Source organism: Sarcophilus harrisii, chromosome 3 (assembly GCF_902635505.1).
Source record: "Sarcophilus harrisii chromosome 3, mSarHar1.11, whole genome shotgun sequence".
Taxonomy (NCBI): Eukaryota; Metazoa; Chordata; class Mammalia; order Dasyuromorphia; family Dasyuridae; genus Sarcophilus; species Sarcophilus harrisii.
The window spans coordinates 466,817,540-466,841,077 of NC_045428.1; the positions used below are offsets into that span (position 1 = coordinate 466,817,540).

General features: G+C 35.4%; 1 protein-coding gene across 1 annotated transcript in view; it reads left to right on the plus strand.

Moving 5' to 3' along the window:
• Window positions 1-1,355: 1,355 nt before the first annotated feature.
• Window positions 1,356-23,538, plus strand: part of HEPHL1 (hephaestin like 1) — a 90,855-nt gene continuing 68,672 nt past the window's right edge. Inside the window, exons 1-2 of the mRNA XM_031961008.1 lie at window positions 1,356-1,525; window positions 19,621-19,865. Of these exons, the coding sequence (XP_031816868.1) occupies window positions 1,356-1,525; window positions 19,621-19,865 (415 nt within the window). The remainder of the gene's footprint in view (window positions 1,526-19,620; window positions 19,866-23,538) is intronic.

The following is a 23,538-nucleotide window of genomic DNA, read 5'->3' on the forward strand; positions in this document are numbered from 1 at the left end:
CAAATTACTCTGGAGACACATGGAAAAAAATGAATAAATTATATAGAATGGAAACAGAGTCTGTCTTGAGTTAAAGTTGAGTTAATTCTTTGTTTCCATCAATGTAGTCAACTTGTCTGGAAGCTGATGGATTATTACTGCTGTGAAATTCATGTACAATTAAGGACTAGAAGCATTATTCAATAAGCCACAGTCAGGACCTGAGATATGGGTTGTGAAGAAGAATAGGATAGAGGTAGAAAATGATGTTGAGAAGAGAAACAGGGACAGGTTTGGGAGAAAAAATAGTTCAAGGATACATAAGAAGACATGCTGTAGGGTTAAATCATAGAGACTGGATATTAACATAAGCAATAGAGGTACAAGACTGACAACTCATTTACTCAATTTACAACACTCAGCATTCTGAAGGGTGTGGATGTTTTTATGTTTGGTCGAGTGCAGCCAACCCCACCCTCCTAGAGCTTCCTTTTAACTGAAGTAGCTGGACAGCTCCCATCTTTCCAGCTCCCATTATTCTCCATGGCAACAGTAGACATGGACTTTTTAAAGTTATGTTCAAGACTCAAAAGCCTAGTAATAATTACAGAATTCATGTATCTAAAATGTTCTCTTCAATGCATAACTTTCTTATTAATTTTGGGAAATATGGTTCATTTTAGTTTGGAAAGCATTCTTTGAAGAAAGAAGCCATCTAAGCAATCTTGGGCTGAGCTGGGCAGTCAGATTCCTTTTTGGTGATGTTTAGATCTCACAGAGAGAATTTAGGAGATTTAGGCAGTGAGTAAAGGGTTGCATATTTATGATATGGGTGATCTTTTCATGTTTCCCTATAAAACAAGTTGGACATAGCAGAGAGCTATTACATCATCCTTCTTCTCTCCCTCTTTCAGTGCAAGATTGTTATCCACAAATTCATGATATTTCCTTGTACCCTATTCAAGTTAACTTGTTTTTCAGATTTTAACTTATGATTGAAATTGGTGTGGAGGAAAAAAAGAGGAAGAAGGAAAAAAACCCTCAAGCACCTAAGTGGTCAAATTGTCCAACTGTCATTCCTGGTAAAACAAAACAAAATATGTGACGAATGGACACACAAACTTAAAAATATACCTGGGCAGCAAATAAGCCAGTTGCACATTTTCCAAAAGACTGAAAGATATCTTGTAACCATAAGAATTCCCTCATTGGACCTGCTCTACTTCAATGAGCTTTCAAACTCTGTCCCAACCCCAAATTGAAAATAGGAGGAGCCATGCTTCATCCATTCCTTACCTATAACTAGTCCTGAGTGAGGGGGAGGGACAGGGCAAGGCTCTTTACTGAGCACACCGCTGCCCAAGTTACATTTACCAATGCCTCCAGAGCAGCTCACTGGCTGCATCCTTTTGTTCACATTCCTTTGTCTGCCTGGGCTGGTTGAAGCAGTCACAAGGACATACTATATTGGGATTGTAGAAGAACTGTGGGACTATGTACCTCAAGGGAAGAATGTTATTACAGGGAAAAGTTTCTCAGAAGACAAGTAAGTAAAATTGTATTTTTTTTTTGCTTTTGCTTTTAAATTTCCTGCTTTAGGAGGTTTTATATTTCTGAAACGACTAATGTGGCTAGTTAGGGTAAGTGTAAATTTAGTTAAAGTGGAAAGGGGGATTTGTTTTGTTGTATGACAATTAAAGGCATCTGTTGATAATCTGGGAAGGATGGTGTGTGTTTAAAGTTCCCAGTGGAAGAGGAGCCCCATTGATTTAATTCTGTGAAGAGTCAGATGGAAAATCAGGTGTCTTCCTTACCAGAATTTAAAATAAAAATGACAACAACATACTTTGCCATGAACCTATCGACCTAAGTAGTAGCTTAGGCTTGGTTTGTAGGAAAATGGTAGGTTCATCCTAGGATGAAAAGTTAATGAATTTGTATATATATTTTGTGTACACACACACACACACACACACACACACACACATTTACTTGTTTCCAGATGCTTTGAGGGTTTTTTCTTTTTCAATGAAAAGGAAGTATAAGTATCCTCCAGGAAGTAATCTCTTTCAAAAACTTTTTTAGAGAACAAGAAAATGGTAGAATGATTTGTCTTAATTTTTAGATCAACTTAGAAATTCACAATTCACAATTGCATAAGACAATCAGAAAGATTCAAACAATAATTAAATTGAAACTGATTCATTGTTTCCTTTTTCTTTTTCATCAATGGTAGAAAGAAGATTGTTATTCTTCTTGATCCTTTCTGGAATAGGGCAGTCTATCTAATGTTACTTAACAAGTTTATTAGATAATTCTAAATTTTCAGGTTTTTTAGGTGAGTTGATGTGGTGTGGTGGAAGGAGGTCTAGACTGATTCAGAAGACGTAGATCTGAGTACAGTCTCTGGGTTTTAAAAGCTATGTAACTCAACTGTTCCCCCTTACTACTTGTGTTACATTAGGCAAATTATAATCTAGAAGTCACACACACACACACACACAAACATACACACACACACACACACACACACATTTGCTTGCTGGCTATATACTCAAAATTATGTCCTAAACCAGATTAAAATGTAGTTATGAAATATTTAACAGAATAAATACAAATATAATAGAACATAGATAATGTTAATATGTGGTTTTCTAAGTCAATGTGCAGCAGCAGGAATCCTATGTCTATTTGAGTGTGATCCATTGACTTAGCCTCCCTGGATCTTTTTAACTGTAAAATGTGAAAACTGTACTAGACAGTCTGTGAGGTCCCTTTTACCTCTAGATTTGTGATTCTATGGGGTTGTTGTAAAGAAACAATTTTATAAACTGAAGAGTTATGCACAAGGGAGTTGTTGCTAAAGGTTTATAAACCTTCATTTTTCCTTTTGTTTTTATTAAGAAATAAATTTTGTGGAGAGGAGATGGGAATAATGAATGTATAATATCCTAAGAACATTTCTCATCAGGGATTCTTTCCTTCTTTCCTTTCTCCTCCTTCTACTTGATACCTCAAGGGTTATCTAAAATTCTTCCCTTTTCTTCTTCTCTACCACATGCATCTCTCCTTGACTCCAGAATCATTAGTTTTTGCTTTCATTTTTATACTTTTTGAACATTCTTTCAGATGTTTTGACAGTTATTCTGGCACTCCAGTGATTTGTGCTGCAGATAAGCAGGGGTTTTTCCATGGATTCCCATGATCTATTTTTTAGAAAAGAAGCTATCAAAAGTGCTATTGGTAATATAGAACAGCTAAATTCTGATGCTCTTAAGGATTTGAATGAACCTAATCATTTTTGGAAATGTGTTTTTACTCTATAAATTTGAGGGTAAGCCAGCAAAATTTGAAGACATAGCACTTAGTGGCAGGGAACAGAGAAAAGATCCAATTGGCTTACTGTATCTAATATTTAAGATCCCTAAAATCAATCAATTAGAGAGTTATAGATTGGATTGGAATAAATAGATTCTATATAGATTGGAAAAGCCATTAAGTCTAACCTTCTAATTTCAGCAGTGAGGAAACTGAGCAACAAAGTGATAAAGTGACTTGTCCATTGTTTTCTTACATGTTTTCTTAATGTCAAGTCTAATGATCTACCAAACAAATTAGTCAAAAAGCATTATGAAGTGCATATATATCAGCCACCATGCTATGAACTGGTAATATAAGAAAAAAAACAGCCTTTCTCTTGTATCCAAAAACCAAAGCAGGCATGGTCCAAATTTGCTTGCTGAGAGAGGACTGTCCCTTTACTATCCAAGCTGCTGAGAAGGACTTCTCTATCAGCACTAGAGGACTTGGATAGAAGTTGCCAAGGACCCAGAATTCTGACATATATAAGGAGAAGCTTCCTGAAAATTAGAATCTTTTAAAGTAGAATGGACCACCTTTAGTAACAACGGGTTTCCCTTTACTGGAGGTCTTCAGATGGAGGCTGGATGAAAACTGGGTAGCAATGTTGCAGATGTTTTTTCTACTTAGCCACACAGATGGGTCAAAATGATTCTGAGCTTCTGCATTTCTATATTTCTCTGTAATTAGAGCAGGAGTTGTAATAGACTCTCTAGGAGGCTACTTAGGCTATTCCAACTCCTGGCTCTAATTATGGAGAAATACAACAGAGGACTAATTACAATGAAGACCTAAATTCCCTTGAAAATGTTCTAAGGGATCAAAATAACCAAACAAATCCTCCTCGCAGAGAGAAACTTAGAAGTAACATTGATGGTCAGCTTGACAAACAGGTGACTTGACTCCTATTAATCAAAACTGGGCTGCTACTTCTCCAAAATGAACTCCAAGAAACTTCTGTTTGGTTTCATTCCAACTTAGCCAAAAAGTCTTTTCAATCAGAAACAGAAAATGCTATGGAGAAAATATCAGTAAAGAAAAGAAACAAAACAAGAGGTGGGGCAAGAGGCAAGACAGAAAAGAGCTCCATAGAATCTTATTAGATCAGATGTTGAATAACCTGAATATTGACTCCATAAGAGGAAGAGTGTGGGTACTGACTATCTTAAATCCTGACTCTCAGAAAAGAGGTGGTTGAGTGGAGAGTTGGTGCTCACTGCTGGCTGATTTTCTGGGTGAGCATCTGGGAGTCATAAAGTGTTAGTAAGGCCTTGGGTCATTTCGGGGGCACTGACAATGTTTTGAGCCAATGAGACATGGACCATATATGTGATATGTTTTCCATCTTAAATAAAGGACATGTAATTCAGGTGAATAATGTATACCTTCACTTTCTTCCCTAGTTTTCTTTATAAGCTACAGAATATGTTTGCAAGATAGTGGACAGAAAATAAAATGATAATCTATTTCTAAAAACAGGCAACTATGGAAAAATGTAAACTCATTGGCTTTACAGTCAGAGACTCTTTTATGATCTTGGGCAAATCATTAAAATTTTCTGGGCCTCAGTTTCCTCACTGAGTAAAGGAGGCAGTTAGGCTGGAAGCTCACTGAGGTCCCCTTTCACTCCAAATTCTATGATTGTCTGAAGGAAGCACTAGGATGCTTAAGCTTATAAAGATCCATTATCCTGTATACAATCCAGTCTGTAATTTGATCTCATGAACAACTGTGGCTTACATTCAACCAACTGATCGATGTGCTTTTCCATACAAATGAGGACTTTGAACATAGTCAAAGTAGTCATAATATTTTCTTTTAAAATGTTTAAAATGTTTTAAAATCTCTGAGGTACTACTACACATCTCTCAGATTGGTTAAGATGACAGGAAAAGATAATGATAAATGTTGGAGGGAAAATGTTGAGACATTAATACAATTAATAATTGTTGGTGGAGTCATGAACTGATTCAACCATTCTGGAGAGCAATTTGGAATTATGCCCAAGGGCTATCAAACTGTGCATACCCTTTGATCCAACAGTATCTCTAGTGGGTCTGTGTCCCAAAGAGGTCAGGAAAAAGGGAAAAGGGCCCAAATGTGCAAAAATGTTTCTGGCAGCCTTTTTTGTAGTGACTAGAAACTGGAAACTGAGTGGATGCCCATCAGTTGGGGAATGGATGAATAAGTTACAGTATGTAAATATCGTGGAATATTATTATTCTGTAAGAAATGATCAACAGGATGGTTCCAGAAAGAGCTGGAGAAACTTACAGGAACTGACGCTAAGTGAAGTGAGTAGAACCAGGAGAATACTGTATATAGCAACAAGAAGATAATATGATAATCAACTCTGATGGATGACTTTTTCTAGCAATGAGATGATTCAGGCCAATTCCAATAAGACTTGTGATGGAGAGAACCATTTGCATTCAGAAAGAGGATTATATAGGGACTGAATGTAGATCACAACAAATAGCACTTTCACATTTTTGGTTGTTGTTTGCTTGCTTGCTTTTCTTTCTCATTTTTCCCCTTTTTGATCTAATTTTTTTTTGTGCAGCATGATAAATGTGGAAATATGTAAAGAAGAATTGCACCAGTTTAATCTAATAAATTAGATTACTTATTGTCTAGGAAAGGGGATGGGAGAAGGAAGGGGAAAATTTTTGAACACAAGGTTTTACCAGGATGAATGTTGAAAATCTTTTCATGTATTTTGAAAATAAAAATATCTTATTAAAAATGTTTGCTGAATTTGTTGAAGGACATTGGCAAATGGGAGATCTTCTATTTCTACAGAAGGGCAACCAAGAGAATGAGGGCAATATACCATGATGACACCATGTCATATGAACAACACTGAAACTTTTAGTTTGGAAGAAAGAAGATGACTTAAAGATGACATTGCAGCAGTCCTTAATAAGCTGTCATATAGAAGAGATATTAGTTTCATTATGTTTTACCCCAGAGGAAATAACTAAGCATAATCGGTAGAAGTTGCAAAGAGATTGATTTATTTGGGTTTGATTAACATAAGTCCTCTGAGATAGGAACAGAAATAGTCTTGGGAAAAGTGTCCTGGATTGTCAGATCTGAAAATCACAAGACCAAAGTTTGAATACTGTTTCTAACTACCAACTAGTTGTATAACTTTAGGGAAGTGCTCTCTGGACCTCAGTTTTCTTAGTTGTAAAATCAGGCACTTAGACGATATCTAAGAATGTTTCCAGCAATTTGGCTTGTTTTTTTTGTTTTTTGTTTTTAATTTTTTCCAAATTAAACTATCCAAAAGTGGAATGGGCTGCCTCCAGTGGGAAAGTTCCTCTTCAGAAGAGATTATTAAAGGGAAAGATTGGGTGAATACTTGTTCATTGTGTTGAGTGAGCCCCTTACTCCACTGAGATTCTGTGATTCTATTCATAAATATGAAAACTGTATTGTCAAGTTCATTGCTTCCTGTCATTAATTCTAGCTTTGTTGTTTCCTCTCTCTTTTTTCTTCTAACTTTGGACAGAAGGGGAAGACAATTTTAATTTTTTTTTGCATAAAGAAATGTCATGATTGTAAGAGCTACTATGAATTAAGGAATGAAAAAAAGAATGAGATGTAAGGGAGGAATATGATCTATAAATGTAGACAGGAGGCAGACTTACTGGATTAGGAGAACTGGGTTTTATTTCTGATTTTGTGACTAAAAACTATATGATCTTTGGGCAAACTACTTAAACTGCTTAGTTCTCACTACCTACTTAGTAAATAACATTGATTTCATTTTACAAATGAAAGTATTGGATTAGATCATCATTAAGTTTCCTAAAGTTTTACACAAACTTTTTATTGCATGAGGACTTCTTTGAGAAGTTAGTGAAATGAAAAATAAAAACAAAACAAAAAATGATTTGCTTTCTATTTAATCAGAGTGGAAGACATCAAGGAAGGAATTAGACAAAACATAAAAGGTTTCAAATTTGTCTCCATCTATTCAACTTCTGCCCTCAAAGCCTGAGGCTTCTCTACAAAAGTTTTTCAAACAATCCTAATCTATCCCAACCACTCCCCTTCACAAATAATCATAGAATTTATGACTCATATTGGTGCCTGATTATATTCTAGTTTTTTCCTAATCCTTTCAAATATGTCAATTTTACATCCTCTACTAGATAGTAACACCTTTTGGATCAGACTACTTTAGCATATTTGTAATCATTACTAGAATGTTTAGGAGTCATTAAAATAATATAGATAAAAGGCAGTGGATAGAGCACCAGCCCTGAAGTCAGGAAAACTTGAGTTCAAATGTGACCTCAAACACTTCCTAGCTGTGTAACTCTGGACAAGTCACTTGACCCCATTGCCTCAACAAAATATAGATAGATAGATAGATAGACAGACAGACAGATAGAAAGATAGATAGATAGATAGAAAGATAGATAGATAGATAGAATTGAAGTGTTAAGTTTTTCTTGGCCACAGACACAACTAAATCGAGAGTGACTGCATTCTAAGACATTGAAATTTAGAGATTGCTAACAATATTTCTACCCCTTCCCAGATAGAAAAATCGGATCTTAATACTTGAGTAATAAGAACAATTAGTTAAAATGGGAAGCTATTAGATGGTTTACTTCCTTTTTCCTTAACCCTGTAGTCTAACTTCAGGTGAATTCCTCATAATTTTTTGTAGCCTCTTAAACAGCTTCCCCCCAACCCCAAAAGTCTAATAATCACTAAGCCCCTGGATCTTATGTCCTGAAGTCAAAGGTCTTTCTCCATCCCCCCATGAACTACACTGATTTTTTCTTTTTAAATATTTGAGGTGGGGGAAAAGAAGGCACTTTCCATGCTGATTGTCACATGAACAAGACTTTCCAGTTATGTTTCTATTTTTGATATCAACAAGATTATATAAACTAGGAGGCATCAGATGGAATTAGTTAACAGAAATAAGTTTGGGGACTCAAACTGACCAGTGTCATACATATCAACTAACTCCATAGTTCTGAGAATGAGATGGAAAATAAATGATTAGAGCTATCAGTCCTCCAACAAAAGCACCATCTATTTATTTAGTGCCTACTATGTGCCGAGTTTCTTGGTAAGTACTTGGGGAGTTGCAAAGTTTATGTAAAATATGGCACCTGCATTCAAGAATCTTATAGTCTAATAGGAGGATAAAATGCAAAATAGCTACATATAGCAAATAGATATACATGGCATTTCATGTTACATGATAAAGTACAATTCAAGATTCAAATAGAAAACTTGCTATTGACTGATCAGAGAAGTTTCTTAGAGACAATGTCATTTGAATTGTATTTTAAAGGATGAATAAGAATTCAACCTGTAAAGGCAGAGTAATATTGACCAAGGGAATAGCTCAGAAAAAGCCACAGAGGTGGGAACAGGGAGTATCTATATGATGTGGAAGCAGGGAGAGACAATATATATTCTGATTGGCTAATTGTTCTTGAAGGGGCATTAATTTAACCAGAGTGGAAAGGTAGAGTAGCACCAGATTATGAAGGGTCTTAAATGCCAAGATTTTTGCAAAACTAAGAAGGTACAATTTAATAGATTTCCCATATATTTAAGTAACTTGGCTGCTAGCCTGAAAACTAGAGTTTAAAATGCAATTGAGACTATATGACAATGTTTTAAGGAGATTGTGACATTTAGGAGTTAGAATCTAATAAGAAAGATTCAAGCCAGGCTCCCATTCTGTACATCTTTGCTGGATTTAATTTGAACAAATGAGCTCCTTTGATTTACTTGGCAACCGGGCCAACATTTTGATCTACTTACACTAATCCTAGTTGGACCAATAAAATATTTAATTAAAGCTTCTGAGTCTGGGATACTCCTCTTTGGAGTATCCAAACCTCAATCCTCACCCTAGGCCTGAACATCATGCTGGTTCAATAGAGGAGAATTCATTTCTGGTCAGTGCCAAACTAATAAAGAAAATTATGTAGGCAAAATGGCTCCTGGACCTTGATTATGGTGGTGACAATTGCTCTCATCTCAGGATTTTAGAAGTTGATAAAAGGAAAACTGTGCTAACCATATTATTGCTTCATGGAGTCAACCAATGTAAAACCTGATACTAAGGAGATCCTTGTATATCTGCAAGAAAGAGACAAGGCTCTGTCCAAGTTTTGAAGAGAAAATGAAGATGTCATTTTATTAGGATCAACTTTTTTAAAAAAAGGATATTGTTCACAATTTATTTACTATCTCATACCATCATCATCATCATCAAAAAGTATTAAATTCTTAGGTGAGAATGTTGTCATGTTTTGTGGATCAATCCTATCCCCCTATTTCTTTATTCTACTATTTCCATTTCTACTCCATCCTTCTCTTTTCCATTGAAAGGGCATTTCTTTTGCCTCTTTTCTCCTTCCTTCTCTCTACTTAGTCTCTCTCTTCTTCCTTCCACTTGAAACTGGACCTTTGAGTTGGTTTTAGAGAAGGGGAAAGAGGCTTCTGGGCTGGTAACAGGTAGAAGCCCACCTTAGTGGTTCTTGGCGTGGGGAGGAAGTGACAGAAAACCAAAACAGATGAAGGAGAATGCCTTACAGTTTTGATTCATGGCATTATAGATTAAGCTGGAAGGAACCTTAGAGATCACTGAACCTAATTCTCTCAGCATACAGATGAGGAAAGACCGAGAGAAGCCAAGTAATTTGCCCAATAGTTTATGAAGTGCTTTCCTTACAACAATCTTATAGCAATAATTAGTGCATGTTTTACTGTTCCCATTTTACAGGTGAAGCAGAGAACTGAAATTCAGAGAAGCTTCATTTCATTGCCCACCATCAAACAGCAGCTAGTGCCAGATGTGGGTTTGAACTCATTCTTCTGATTCTCTCTCCCTTGCTTTTTTTATGATGTTGCTCTGTTGCCAATTCTTCCCAGAGAATTTAAAAGTTTATCATAGGTACATTTTACTTCTTCCTGGACTGTCACCTTTTAAACATTTACCAGCATATTTATGCTACAGATCTCACTGTGTCCAAACCCAGGCTAGTTTTCTGCACAAGGATTCCTGAGCCTTAACTGTCCTTTGAAGGTCTTTCTTCAAAATACAGGACCAGAGTAGTGAGTGTGGGGAAAGGTTCTTTTGTCTTTACACTTTTCCTTTCTCTCCTCTGTATTCAGCTACAATTTAGTGATTCATTTTGTAATAAATCTAATCTATTTTAGAGAAGATTCTGAGGGAAATGAAGTTTCAGAAGGAGAGAGTTCAAGGGGAAGCACAGAGGACTTTATGATTAACTTAATTAGGAAGGGCTTATAGGCTCTACAGTTAGTTATAGTGTGTAATCAAATCTTCACCCTTTCTCTCTCTCTCTCTCTCTCTCTCTCTCTCTCTCTCTCTCTCTTTCTCTCTCTCTCTCTTTCTCTCTCTCTCTCTCTCTCTCTAACCAGAATTGAAGTGGTCCTAGTCCTTTTTCTTTCTCCTTGGGGAATAATAGTCTTCTTCAATTTCAGAAAACTCTTAATTAAAGAGCTTAGCACAGTGCCTGACAAATAGATGCTTAATAAATGTTTATTCCCTAAGTAGCCTTAGTAAGCTTCTAAGTACTCACAGAAATGTTACCTCCCTATCAGGAATCTTTGCCCTAATCTTCTCTGCTTGATACAACTTTTCCCTAACTTCAGGACCCACCTTAAGCCCTGAACTCCTCTGGGAAGTTTTCACAAAATGTCCTAGATTGCACTGATACTCCCCCTCTCTGAATTCCTACAGTATTGATTATCCCCTCTTTTAGTGGAACCATGAGATCATGTTATCATTGAGATCAATCAAAAAATCAATCAATCATTGAGATCAATCAAAAAAAATCAAAAGATTGATGGTAATCAATCTAGATTTAGAGCTAGAAGAGATCTCAGAAACCATCTCATTTTACATAGGAAAAAACTGAGGTCAAGAGAAGTTAATACTTATCTGAGGTCACACAAGGGAGCAAGTTGTCAATCTGGAATGTGAACTCAGGCCCTCTGACTCCAAATTCAGGGTTCTTTCCCATATGCCATGCAACTTTTTATGGGCATTTATCCCATGGCTTGTATTTGTATTGTATTGTTATTGACCCTTTTATTTACATGTTCGATCATCTCAACTAGATCAGAAACTCTTAAATGGCACGCAAACAAGACAGATCTCTGTGTCCTTGATACCAAGTACATAGCAAGCATTTAGTTCAGTATGATGGATGCTGCTGCCACTTACTGACTACAGAAGAGTAAAGTAACTTTTGTATACATCAAAGCCTCAATTCCTAGGCATGGACTTTTTACTCGGAATATCTAGACCTTGATCTTGATACCAATCTATTGGGAGGAAAAAAAAACACACCCACAAAACTAATTTCCAAGGATTTGCAGGTACTTTCCTCAAGCAATTTCCATGGAATTTGTTAGAAGAGGAAAAAAAAATCAACAACCATAACAAGGCTAATTTTGGCAAACAAATTCTCTTTCTGACTGAAAAGGTGTCTGTGCTGACATTACTGCCCCCAGGGCTTTGGTCAGATTTCAGTAGCTTCATCCTGTTTTAATCCTAGTTCTGTGTCACAGCAGTGAGTAAAGCAAGGAGGCCTGACTCAACTGGATTTCTTAGCAACAGGAAATGGATTCTTCATAAGTTTCCATGCTTGTAGAGGTGGTGGAATGTCTTGGGGGTGGGGGTAGTGGTGAGGAAGTCTTTTGCATTTGCTTCCAATAGTATCTTCCTGGGGCTATGCTATAAACAACAAACTCACCCTTTCCTGGCATTCTAATTAATATTTCATCTGGGATTAATTCCTTTGGAAAACTCCCTTGAAGTTACACCCTTATCACCTTGCAGGGACATATATGATTTGCATTCTCCAAGATGAACAGTAGTTAGGTATTATTGCTTGGATGTTAAATGTATGCCTTATACCTTGTGCTTAGTTTGCTTACATATTTATTTCCTCTGAGTCTTTTGTTCTTATCCTTCTCTTTGTGATTGTCTTGTCAATTTGACCTCCTACCAGTCATTTCTAATGTCTTAGACAGAAACTGGACTAGGTCCATAATTGAACAGAAAGAAACTGAGCCAGCTCCAGAATTGAGTCACAAGATGGAATCAGTATGGTTCATTCCAATTCCCACAATTAACCAGTTGCTGTTCTAATGCCTTCAATTCCCTCATTGCAAAATCTAACCTAAAATGTAATTCCAGGAATTCTATGGTTTGCTCTATGAAAGACTCCACTTTTTATATGCAGAATAAGAAAGAACAAACAAAAAAATGGGTCAGGGACTGAGTCTTATGTGTTACCCTATTCTCTTGTTAGGAATTGATCTTTTGATCTATCCTACTTTTTATTTGTACCCCCAGAACTTATTATTTTTTTCATCTTCATTTATTTGTTCAATCATCTACATGTGTAGTAGAAGACTGAGATGGCTGAATAGAAAGAAATAGCAGAGCCTGACTCAATATTGCCATTAAACAAATGGATTACTAAATAACTTACAAATTAGAAAGTTACTAAATAATTTTGAAGTAGAAAACATGAATCTAGATCCCTTTAGAGAGGAAGATAAAAAGACTTCAGATCTCAGCAATAATAAATTCTCTATGTAATGAACATAAAAAAGAAAGTGAAATCAGGGCTCATTATTATAATATCAGACAAGACAACAACAAAAATAGACAAAAAGATAATTAGAAGATAATTACAAGTAGATAATAAAACTATAATAGGAGATCTTAATTTACTCCATTGGCCCTAGATAAATCTAACTAAAAATAATCCAAAATGAAGTTAAGGATATGAATAGATTAAAAGAAAATTAAATATGACAGATCTTTGATGATTATTGAAGAGAAAGAGAAAAGAGTATATATAATCCTGAAAGTTGTGAGAACTATGATCAATATAATGAGCATTCATAATTCTAGAAGAGTGATAATAAAACATGTTATTCATTTCCAGAAGGTGATATTTACATTTATTTAGCATAGATATTCATATAGTATAGAATGACTTGTATACAAATGTATATGTATATATACACATATACATATATGGCTGTATACAAAAATGTATATATGTGTTTAGTTGGATAGACAGATAGATAATGTTTGCAGGCATTGCAGAAATTGGTTTTGTTTGACTAAACACGTTATTTTCTTTCTTTCTAATGTATACTGTGTGTATGTATGTGTAGGTAGATAAATATTATCTGTGTATGTATGTGTAGCCATGTATGTGAATCTGTGTTTGCAGTCATTGCAAAATTTGGTTTTGTTTGACTAAACATATTTGTTATAAGAAACTTGTTATTTTCTTTCTTTTAACAGAGTGGGAAAAGAGAGAAAAGAGAGTTTGGGGATGGTACAGATGTGAAATATTTCTCAAACTTTCAGATAAGGTCACTATCCTCTTAATTTTTCTTCAGTGTTTTATCTTGTTACAAGAGACCTGACACAAAATGAGAAGAAACTGAAAATGTATATTATATATATAATGTGTGTATATATACATATATATATATATATATATATATATATATGACGTAAAAACAAGACACATCAATAAAACTGAAAACCTCTTTTCAAAAAGTGCTACATAAGGTCAGAGAGAGTATAATATCTGGTTCTGGGTTTCTCTGCTAGCCTAGTTGACTTTTGCAGTCTGAAACACTGGAAGAAGGCAAATAGATTATTTGGAACCTCATAGTATTTTTGAGAGCACAAAGGACTATTTTTTCCCTTCTCTATTCCCATCACCTAGAATAGTGTTTTGCATATATTAGGCACATCATCAATTCCTGTGCCCGAATGAAGGTTGCAGAGATGGATGTAGGACTAGTTTTTAAATTCTGAGCACATTCTTTGTATAAAACAATGAAGGTCATATGAGGAGAAGGAGAGGAATTCTGGAAAAAATGAAGGAGAAAAAAAGGGAAAAGAGAGAAAAAGAAGAGGAAGAAAAGAGGATAGGAGATTGGCAGAAGAGAGAACTAACAGTGGAGTTTGTGTACTGTTGGAAGAAGTGTGAGAAGAAATGGCCTTGAAGAGATTGGCTGTGTCCAACTATCCCTGCATAACCTTGATCAAGAACACAATGATAGAACTTCATGAATTTTTGGTTGTCAGTGAGTTTGTGTCTCATTTATGTTATTTCACAGATTTGTTGATCAACCTTTGTGTGCCATTGATGATAAGGTACTTTTAGAGGAATAATGCCCAAGGAGGGAAGTTTTGATCCTGAGGTTGGTGAGTGGAGCCATAAGGGTATAGACTGGCACTCCTTTAAAGATACAATGGTAGTATTGACTGGATTACTCTATCCAGATCTTCCTGGCTCAGTCAATCTATTCACTGCACTATATTGTTCCTTCACACACATATTTGGTCTGCATGATAACCTTGTGAGTCCAATAGCATAAGTATTACCTCTACTTAATGCATGAGGTAACTGAGGCTCATAAAAGTGAAATGACTTGTCAAGGTCACCACAGTGGTTAGGGTTGGGAGTTAAACTCAGGACTCCTAACTTTATTTCCAAAGCTTTTTCCTTTAGCATCTCTAGTCCTATTACAGAAGAGTAACTCAAAAGCTCATTCCTTTTGTTAGTGAGTCAACTATGTCATCTCCACATAAAGAAGATGATGCATTATCAGGTGGCCTGAGTGAGGTACTACCTGTATATCTTTCTAGCTTACAATTAGGGGCAATAGTGATAACTTGTATAAATACAAGGCTTGGTTCACCAGCCTTGACCTAACTTTCAGAGAGATTTGGGAAGCTCAGGAAATTACACTAAACCTAAAGATTCATCCTATTTTCAGTCAAGTCTTTGGAATCTACTACTAGATAGTTTCAGGGTTCCCTCCCGTCTCACATATTTGCCTTCAGCCAGGAGTTTCCACTTTGATAGTAATATCTCAGTCCCATCATTTCTGAATGATTAATTCTCAGTCACTCAATACTGAGATCATGCAGGAACTGTGATGCCAGAAATATCTGAGCATTTGCCTTTGAGTCAAGTATAAGACTGGTGGATCTACTTAGAAAAATGATGCAAGACTTACAAGACTAATTTGTGTATACTAGTCACAACTAGTCACAACTTTGAGGAATTAAATGTGAATCCCTGAATTATTCCATCTGTTTTTTTTTTATTTTTTAGAAAACCCAACCAAAATTTGGAACTATGCCTAAAAGGGCTATCACTGTACATTCTCTTTGATCTAGAAGATCTCTACTGAGTCTGCATCCCAAAAAGATCATAAAAATGAGAAAGGATACCCCCATGTGCAAAAATGTTTATAGTAGTCCTTTTTGTAGTGACAAGGAACTGGAAACTGAGTGGATGCCCATCTGTTGGGAAATAGCTAAATGAAATATAAATGTTATGGAATATTATTGTTTAAGTGAAGTGAATAGAACCAAGAGGACATTGTACACAGCAACAAGATCATGTGATGATCAATTCTGATGGATGTGGCTCTTTTTAGCAACGAGGTGATTCAGACCAGTCCCAAAAGACTTGTGATGGAGAGAGCCAGAGAGAGGACTGTGGGGACTGAATGTGGATCACAACATAGTGTTTTCACCTTTTTTGTTGTTGTTTGCTTGCTTTTTTTTTTCTCATTTCTCCCCTTTTTGATCTGATATTTCCGGTGCAACATGATTAATGTGGAAATATGTACAGAAGAATTACACAAGTTTAACATAAATTGGATTACTTGCTATCTAGGGGAGAAGAGAGGCAGGAAGGAAGGGAGAAAAATTTGGAACACAAGATTTTGCAAGGGTAAATGTTGAAAATTATCTTTGCCTACATTTTGAAAATAAAAAAAGCTATTATTAAAGAAAAAAGTAGAAAAAACACAGAAAGCCTAGAGCAAAAGGAGATGAAATGAAGACATTTTACCCACTTAGATTGAACTTCTAGGCCTGATGAATTTTCACTCTCAAATATCACTCAATTAAATAAACCTTTATAATTAATTACCTACTATATGCCAGGCACTGTGGTAGACACTGGGGACATAAATAAAACAAATTAAACAATCTCTACTTGTAAAGTTGTTACATTCAAGCAGAGGAGACAACAAGAGCATATATAAATATATACAGAAAAAATATTTTTAAAAACTGCATACAAGATAGTTTGGCAGGGAAGGCATATAACTGTTAGGTTTGAACTGAGCTCTTCTGAACTGCATATCCAGCAATCAGTCCACTGTACCACCCAGATACTTCATCTTCTTATCAGTAACATGAAAGGAATAATAAATGTTTGCTCTTTACCTCACAGGAATAGTATAAAAGTTATGAGTATAAATTATGTACTACAGAATCTTAGTATCATGGAAATACAGAATCTCAGAGTTCGAATAATAATAACTAGAATTTATATCTCATTTTAAGATTTGCAAAGTATATATATGTTAACTCATTTAATCCTTCCATCAACCCTATGAGATGGGTGCTATTTTAAGAATAAGGAAACTGAGGCAGACAGAGATTAAATGATTTGCTCATGTTCATATGGTTAAGTAACAGTGTGAGACAGTATTTGAACTCAAGTTTTCAGACCCAAATCCACTTTTAGCTGCTTTGCTAATTAGATGTCTTAGAAGGGAGCACAGAGGCCATGTACTTCAATCCATAGAAGATTATTAGGGACTTCTTTCAAGCTAATGCTAAATTATCAATGACTTTTTTTGTCCTGTCAATCAACGAGGCCCCAAATATATTTAAGTTCTATTTAAAGAAAGCTCTACTCTCTCCATCATTTAGATAAGTATAACATGAACTATACCAAATATTTTTCTAAAATTCTACATAAATTATATCTATGCCATTCCTAGGATCTTCCAATTTAGTATCCTAACAAGGAAATATGTTAATCTAGTTAATCTAGTATGACTTGTCAAAGAAGTCTTGCTGGCTCTTTGTCATTCCTATTAGTCAAGTCTTGAATAATACATTCCAGAATTTTGATAGGAATTGTGATTAAACACATTAAAGTACTCCATAAATGAAACTCTTTACCCTTTTAAAAAATGGGGAAAAAATTTGCCTTTCTCTAGTCGGTTAAGGACTTTTCCCATTCCCCATAGTCTTCTAGAATCTGACAGTAGCTAAATAATCACAATTTTCACCTCTCCTTCAGAATCCAAGATATAGTTCATCTGGACCTGGTAACTATGTTATTATATACACAAAGTTTAGATAATTCATAGTCTAGTCCCTGGTGGAGTTTTCAGTCTAATGGGATATGGGGGATAAGTCCCAAATGCAGATAGTCAAAAATACAAATATTAGAGCCAACTATATGACTTGTCAGATAAAATCATAATTAACTTGAATGTTTATGGAAGACTTTGTGGAGAAAAGGTGGTGTGAATTGACCATTGAAGACTAGACAAAAATTCAACAGGTAAATAAGGAGAGGGAGAATGTTGGCATATAATATAATCCAAAGAAAGATAGTAGAGCAGTCCCTGTTAAGGAAAATGATTTAATTTGGCTGAAACATTAAGTCAATGGAGAATAAAAACATGAAATACAGATGGAAAAGATTGTGTAGAGCACAAAACTTCTCTTGATAGGTAATAAGAAGTATGAACACAAACTTATACAGACAGAAGATTATTTTGGTGGAAGTATGAAGGATGTGTTGGTATAATGATCTTGCATAGAAGATGATGGAGATGCAAAGCTCTATTAATCCTTTGCAATATTCTTGGCTATTGATAATGAAAGTTTGTCCCAAGCAAGTGGCAGAGTAAATAAAAGAGGGAATGAATGTGGATAGTGTTTGAGAAATGAAATCAATAGAATGTAGTAACTGATTAGATATGAGAAACAGAGGAGTAAAAAATAATCCCAAGGTGTGTGACTTCAACAACAGAGGGAATGGTGGTACTAAGATAGACCTTGGGTTGAAAACAGAAAATTAAGTTATGAAATACTTTCAACTCTTCCTTAATAATGTCTTTCACATTCAGCATAGTGAGAAGACAATGAGATTCAGAGGCAAGATCTGGGCAAGAATCCTGTTCAGCTACCTTTGTTACAGTGAACTTTTCCTACCCCAAGTCTTGGTCTTTCATTTCTGAGATGAGGCAGTTGTATTAGATTGGGGCTTCTTAAACTCTTTCCACTTTTAACTACTTTTTTGCCCCCAAAATTGTTATGCAACCCCAGGCATATAGGTATATAAAATAGGTATACAATTAAACATTTATTGATAATTAATAATTTTGTGACCCCCACATTAGTTATGAGATCCCTTATAGGACTGTGAACGATAGTTTAAGAAGCTTTGCATTAGATGACTTCTGAGATCTCTTTTAGGTATACAATCTAGGATTTTATGATGTCTCCTCCTTTCCATTTCCATCACAGTCAACTAAGTAGTACCCATCAGGACCTTCTGATTTCATACTTATACGTTCCTAATTAGTTTTCACACATTCAGTATCATCCTTTTGTATTCAGTCTGACTTTGCCTGATTAATTTCCCTAAAATATAGCTCTGGTAATATCATTTCCTTGCTCAAAAACTTTTAATGATTCCCTGTTTCCTATAGTATGAAGTCTAAACTCCTTTGCTTGCAAAAGTCCCTCCACAAACTGTCCCCAAATCACCTTTGCAAATTTATTTCTCACTTCTTGATTTCTCTTTCTTCAACAAGGTTATTCCCCTCCCTGCCCTTCATACTTGCCATGTGTACACCTTTTGTTCATTTCACACTTTTGTTCATTTGATGCCCTCTACTTAGAATGTCTTCTCTATTTCTTCAAATTCTTCCCAAATCTCAAGATTTAAAGAATCACCTTCTTTTGAAATTGTCTTTGATTATACAATCCATCATTATTTCTGTTTTTTTTTAAAACTCATAGAGCAGATTTGTGAGTACTACCGTATTCATTGGCATCTGATCTTGCATAGTACATACCAATATTTTCTGTGCATCTGTATCTCAGATGTCTCTGGACTGTAGGTTCTTTTAGGTGTCTTTTAGGTGTAGGTGTCTTAAATTTCTATTTTATTATTCATAAAACCTAGCTTAGTGCTTTGCAATAAATATTAGTTGAATGAGTAAAATGTGAGGGAGGTCATGGAAGAATATATTGTGATTCTCTCTTAGATGCAAAGGGCATAATTGACATAGTAACCTTAGAGGACTTTGAACTTGATGATATGATTGTTGTTCTTGTTGTTACAGCTTTTAAAAGTTAATCTCAAAATGTTCTTCCTTTCACTTCAGACTTGCCACTCTATTTCTCAAAAGAGGACCCAACAGGATTGGAAATGTTTACAAAAAGGCTATTTACAAACAATACACAGATGAGACCTATTCCAAGGAGATTCCCAAACCTCCCTGGCTTGGATTCCTAGGCCCCATCTTGAGGGTTGAAGTGGATGATGTGATTGTCATTCATTTAAAGAATTTTGCTTCTCGACCTTATTCCCTGCATCCACATGGAGTTTTCTACAAAAAAGATTCAGAAGGTAAAGACTAGTTCCATTGTATTTCCTAATTTTATCTTCTTCAGTGTGATGCATTTTAAGTGGTATAAAATGAATGTCAATAAAATTATTAAAATTCTTCATTTGTGACTTATCCTTAATCTTTCTCTCCTTATCTTTTTCTATTCCCAATTTTCCTTCCCCTCTCTTCCCTTATCCTCCCTTTTCTTTTCTCCTTTTTCCTTCCACTATTTCACCCTCTCCTTTCCTTCCTTCCTTCCTTCCTTCCTTCCTTCCTTCCTTCCTTCCTTCCTTCCTTCCTTCCTTCCTTCCTTCTTCCTCATCTCCATTCTCTCTCCTATCTAGGTCTCACTATTGGTCTGGAGTTTGATGACATAGTAGCGGCATAAATTGTCAGTGTTGCACAGTCATTCTGACTTTCTTGATGCAGGTTTTCAATAATGGTGATGATGTTGGTAGAAGTGGTAGTGGTAGTAGTAGTAGTGATAGTGATAATAGTGGTAACAGCAGCAGCAGCAACAATAGGTAGCATTTATATAGTGCTTTAAGATTTTCAAAGTATTTTACAAATATTATTTGATTTTGATATCATATCAAGCCTGGGAAGTAGGAGCCAATATTCTCATTTTATAGATGAAGAATTGGAGCAAACAGAGGTTATATGACTTGCCCAAGATCAAGTGGTTGAGGCTGAATTTGAATGTAATTCTTCTTGATTCTAGGGGCAGAACTCTATCTTTAATTTGCATTCTGAGTCCATTAGTTTTAATACTAGAAGTGGACAGCATTGTATAGCACAGGTACTTGGAGTTGTAATGGGCCATTATATGGATCAGTTACTAAGTTTTCCACAGCTGATTTTCCTTACAATTCCAGGTTTCATCTTTGCATTATGACTGGGAAGAAGAGAATGAATAATTCTAGAGACATTACATAAACTGTATTACTTTACTGGCAATGGGAAACACATCAGACAAGACAGTAATACAATAATGCAACAGGCCATGCAATAATTTTCCCTTGATAAATAATGAATTTAGGGTAATGTCTGCTTCTTGCACTTTTTCTTTATCAAGTGCACAACAAAGATGATGCCTTCAGTACTAACTGGTTCTGTAAAGATGGAAACTTTAGGCTGATGACGTGATTGAATGAGTCCATGTATCTGCAAGACTTTTGAAAACTCTAAACACTACATAAATATAGGGATCCTGATAACAGGAGCCCAGAGATGAGAGCCAATGATATTTCTGGTAGATTTAGTGAGATTTAAGGAAAAAAACAGTCACAGGATTGCCATGAAGCATCCTGGAATTATAATTCCGAGGATCTTTGTATGCACTGTAATTGCTTTTGTCCCTCCAACATTTTTATGCATTGGTTACCATTCTGTGGATTGAGTCTAACTGACAGATGACTTTGATAGAATAATGTAGGATAGAGTACAAATGTTCCTATCAATACATGTGCTGAGGAGCCCATACCTCCATATCCCATGGATACTTTATTTATTTTCCCCTCCTGAGATAAATAAATCTTAGTAACTGTACTGTTATAACAACAACAGTAACAACAGCAATAATAATATCTAACATTTATATAGAGCTTTAAAGTTTGTAGAACACTTTGCAATTGTTATCTAGTTTGATCTTCACAACAATTCTGTGAGATAGATACTATTATTATCACCATTTTACAGATAATGAAACTGATGTCCAGTGAAAGTCCATGCTAGGGAATAAAGTCCACTGGGAGACTCCTAGAGAGGAAATATCACAGTGAATTGCAGGGAATCTGTGGAATAACCCTAACCCCGCTAGGTGTCATGCAAGGGAGGCAGGGATGTGATGCCCTAATTCTGGTCTTGCTCTGGGACTGGTTTTGAAGGCACTCAACTCCTACTTCTCCGGTAGATTCCAGAAATTTTGCCCTAATTTACTATAGTAACATTGTACTCTTGTTTACCATGGAGTTGGGGGTAATCTCTCATTGCTGGATTGAGCTATGAGACTCAGACAATAGATCTCTCACTTCCATATCCCCTCTCCAAAGCCTTAGATTCACAGTTTATTTTTAGATTCTCCACGAGGATTTTACCCTCAGCTATTCATCTCTTCCTCTCCATAACCCATTTAAGAACCAGTCTTGTTGTCAACAGAATATCTTACATAAAGGAACTGGAAACTAAGTGGATGCCCATCAATTGGGGAATGGCTAAATAAGTTATGGTATATGAATGTTAGGGAATATTACTGGTTTATTAAGAAACATTCAGTAGGATATTCAGAAAGGCCTGAAGAGACTTACATGAACTGATGCTAAGTGAATTGAGTAGAACCAAGAGAACATTGTACATAGCAATAACATTATATACAGAAACAACAAAATTATATGATAATCAACTCTGATGAACATGGCTCTTTTCAACAATGAGGTCATTCAGGCCAATTCCAATAGGCTTATGATGGAGAGAGCCTTCTGCATCCAAAGAGAGTAGTATTCTTTGTACTCTCTTTATATATTTGTGAATGTGGATCACAACATAGTATTTACTCCTTTTGTGTTGTTTACTTGGCTTTTGTTCTTTCTCATTTTATTTCCTTTTTTGATATGATTTTTTTCTTGTGCAGCATGATAAATGTGGAAATATGTATAAAAGTATTGCAAATATCTAACCTATTTTGAATGATTTGACGTCGAAGGGAAGAGGTGGAGGAAGGGTAGGAGAAAAATTTGGAATACAAGGTTTTACAAGAGTAAATGTTGAAAACTATCTTTGCATGTATTTTGAAAATAAAAAGCTATTATTTTTTTAAGGAAAGAATATATTGCATATTTGAAGCTGTTAAATGGTGTGGTCGGCCAAGAGTTAGAAAGACCTGACTTCAGAGCCAACCTGGGGAAGTCATTTTTAAAAAAATCTATAAAATAGCAGCACCTACCTTCCAGGATTTGGGTACAAATAAAACAAGATAATAATCATAATGTATGTACTTTGTAAACTTTAAAGTATTATACAGATGCTATTATTATTATTGTTATTCATATGTAAGAAATACTCTGAGTGTGTATCATCACCCAAAATCTTGGAATGAAATAAAGACCCAGCATCATGTCCTTAAGAACATTGTTACTTTGTTTTTATAGATCTTGATGCTTGATCAAAACTTCCTCATTCTGCTGGTTGATCATCTCAGCTTTGTTCTTGTTTTCCTCTCTTCATAATCTTGATTCAAGAATTAGCCAGTTCAATTATACACTCATCTATGTTTTCAAAAGCTTTTTCTCTTGTCCTGTGGCCATTCATGCTTTGCCAAAACCATTCCTGGGCTACCTCCCATCCATCTCAGTTCTTGGATCTATGCTGTTGAACACTGTTGAAGGAAGTCACACAATGTAGTGCAGTGGGTTCCCTCTATCATTTGTGTCATTTAAATTCAACTGACTCTTTTTGTTATACAACAATAAGTTAATTCTTCCCTAATGAAATTTATCTTGTTCCTCATATAGAGCTTCTGGAACCTTCATTCTAACCTTTAATCCCTCCTTGGTCACTGCTGCTTCCCTGTTGCCTGAAAACTCACCCAAATTTCCCACATCCTTAATAATTTTCATGTGATCTAACCATCTGTTTAAGTTGTGGTCCTACATCTCCATTTTCTTTCAAAGCCAAAATCCTTGAAAAAATAATGTA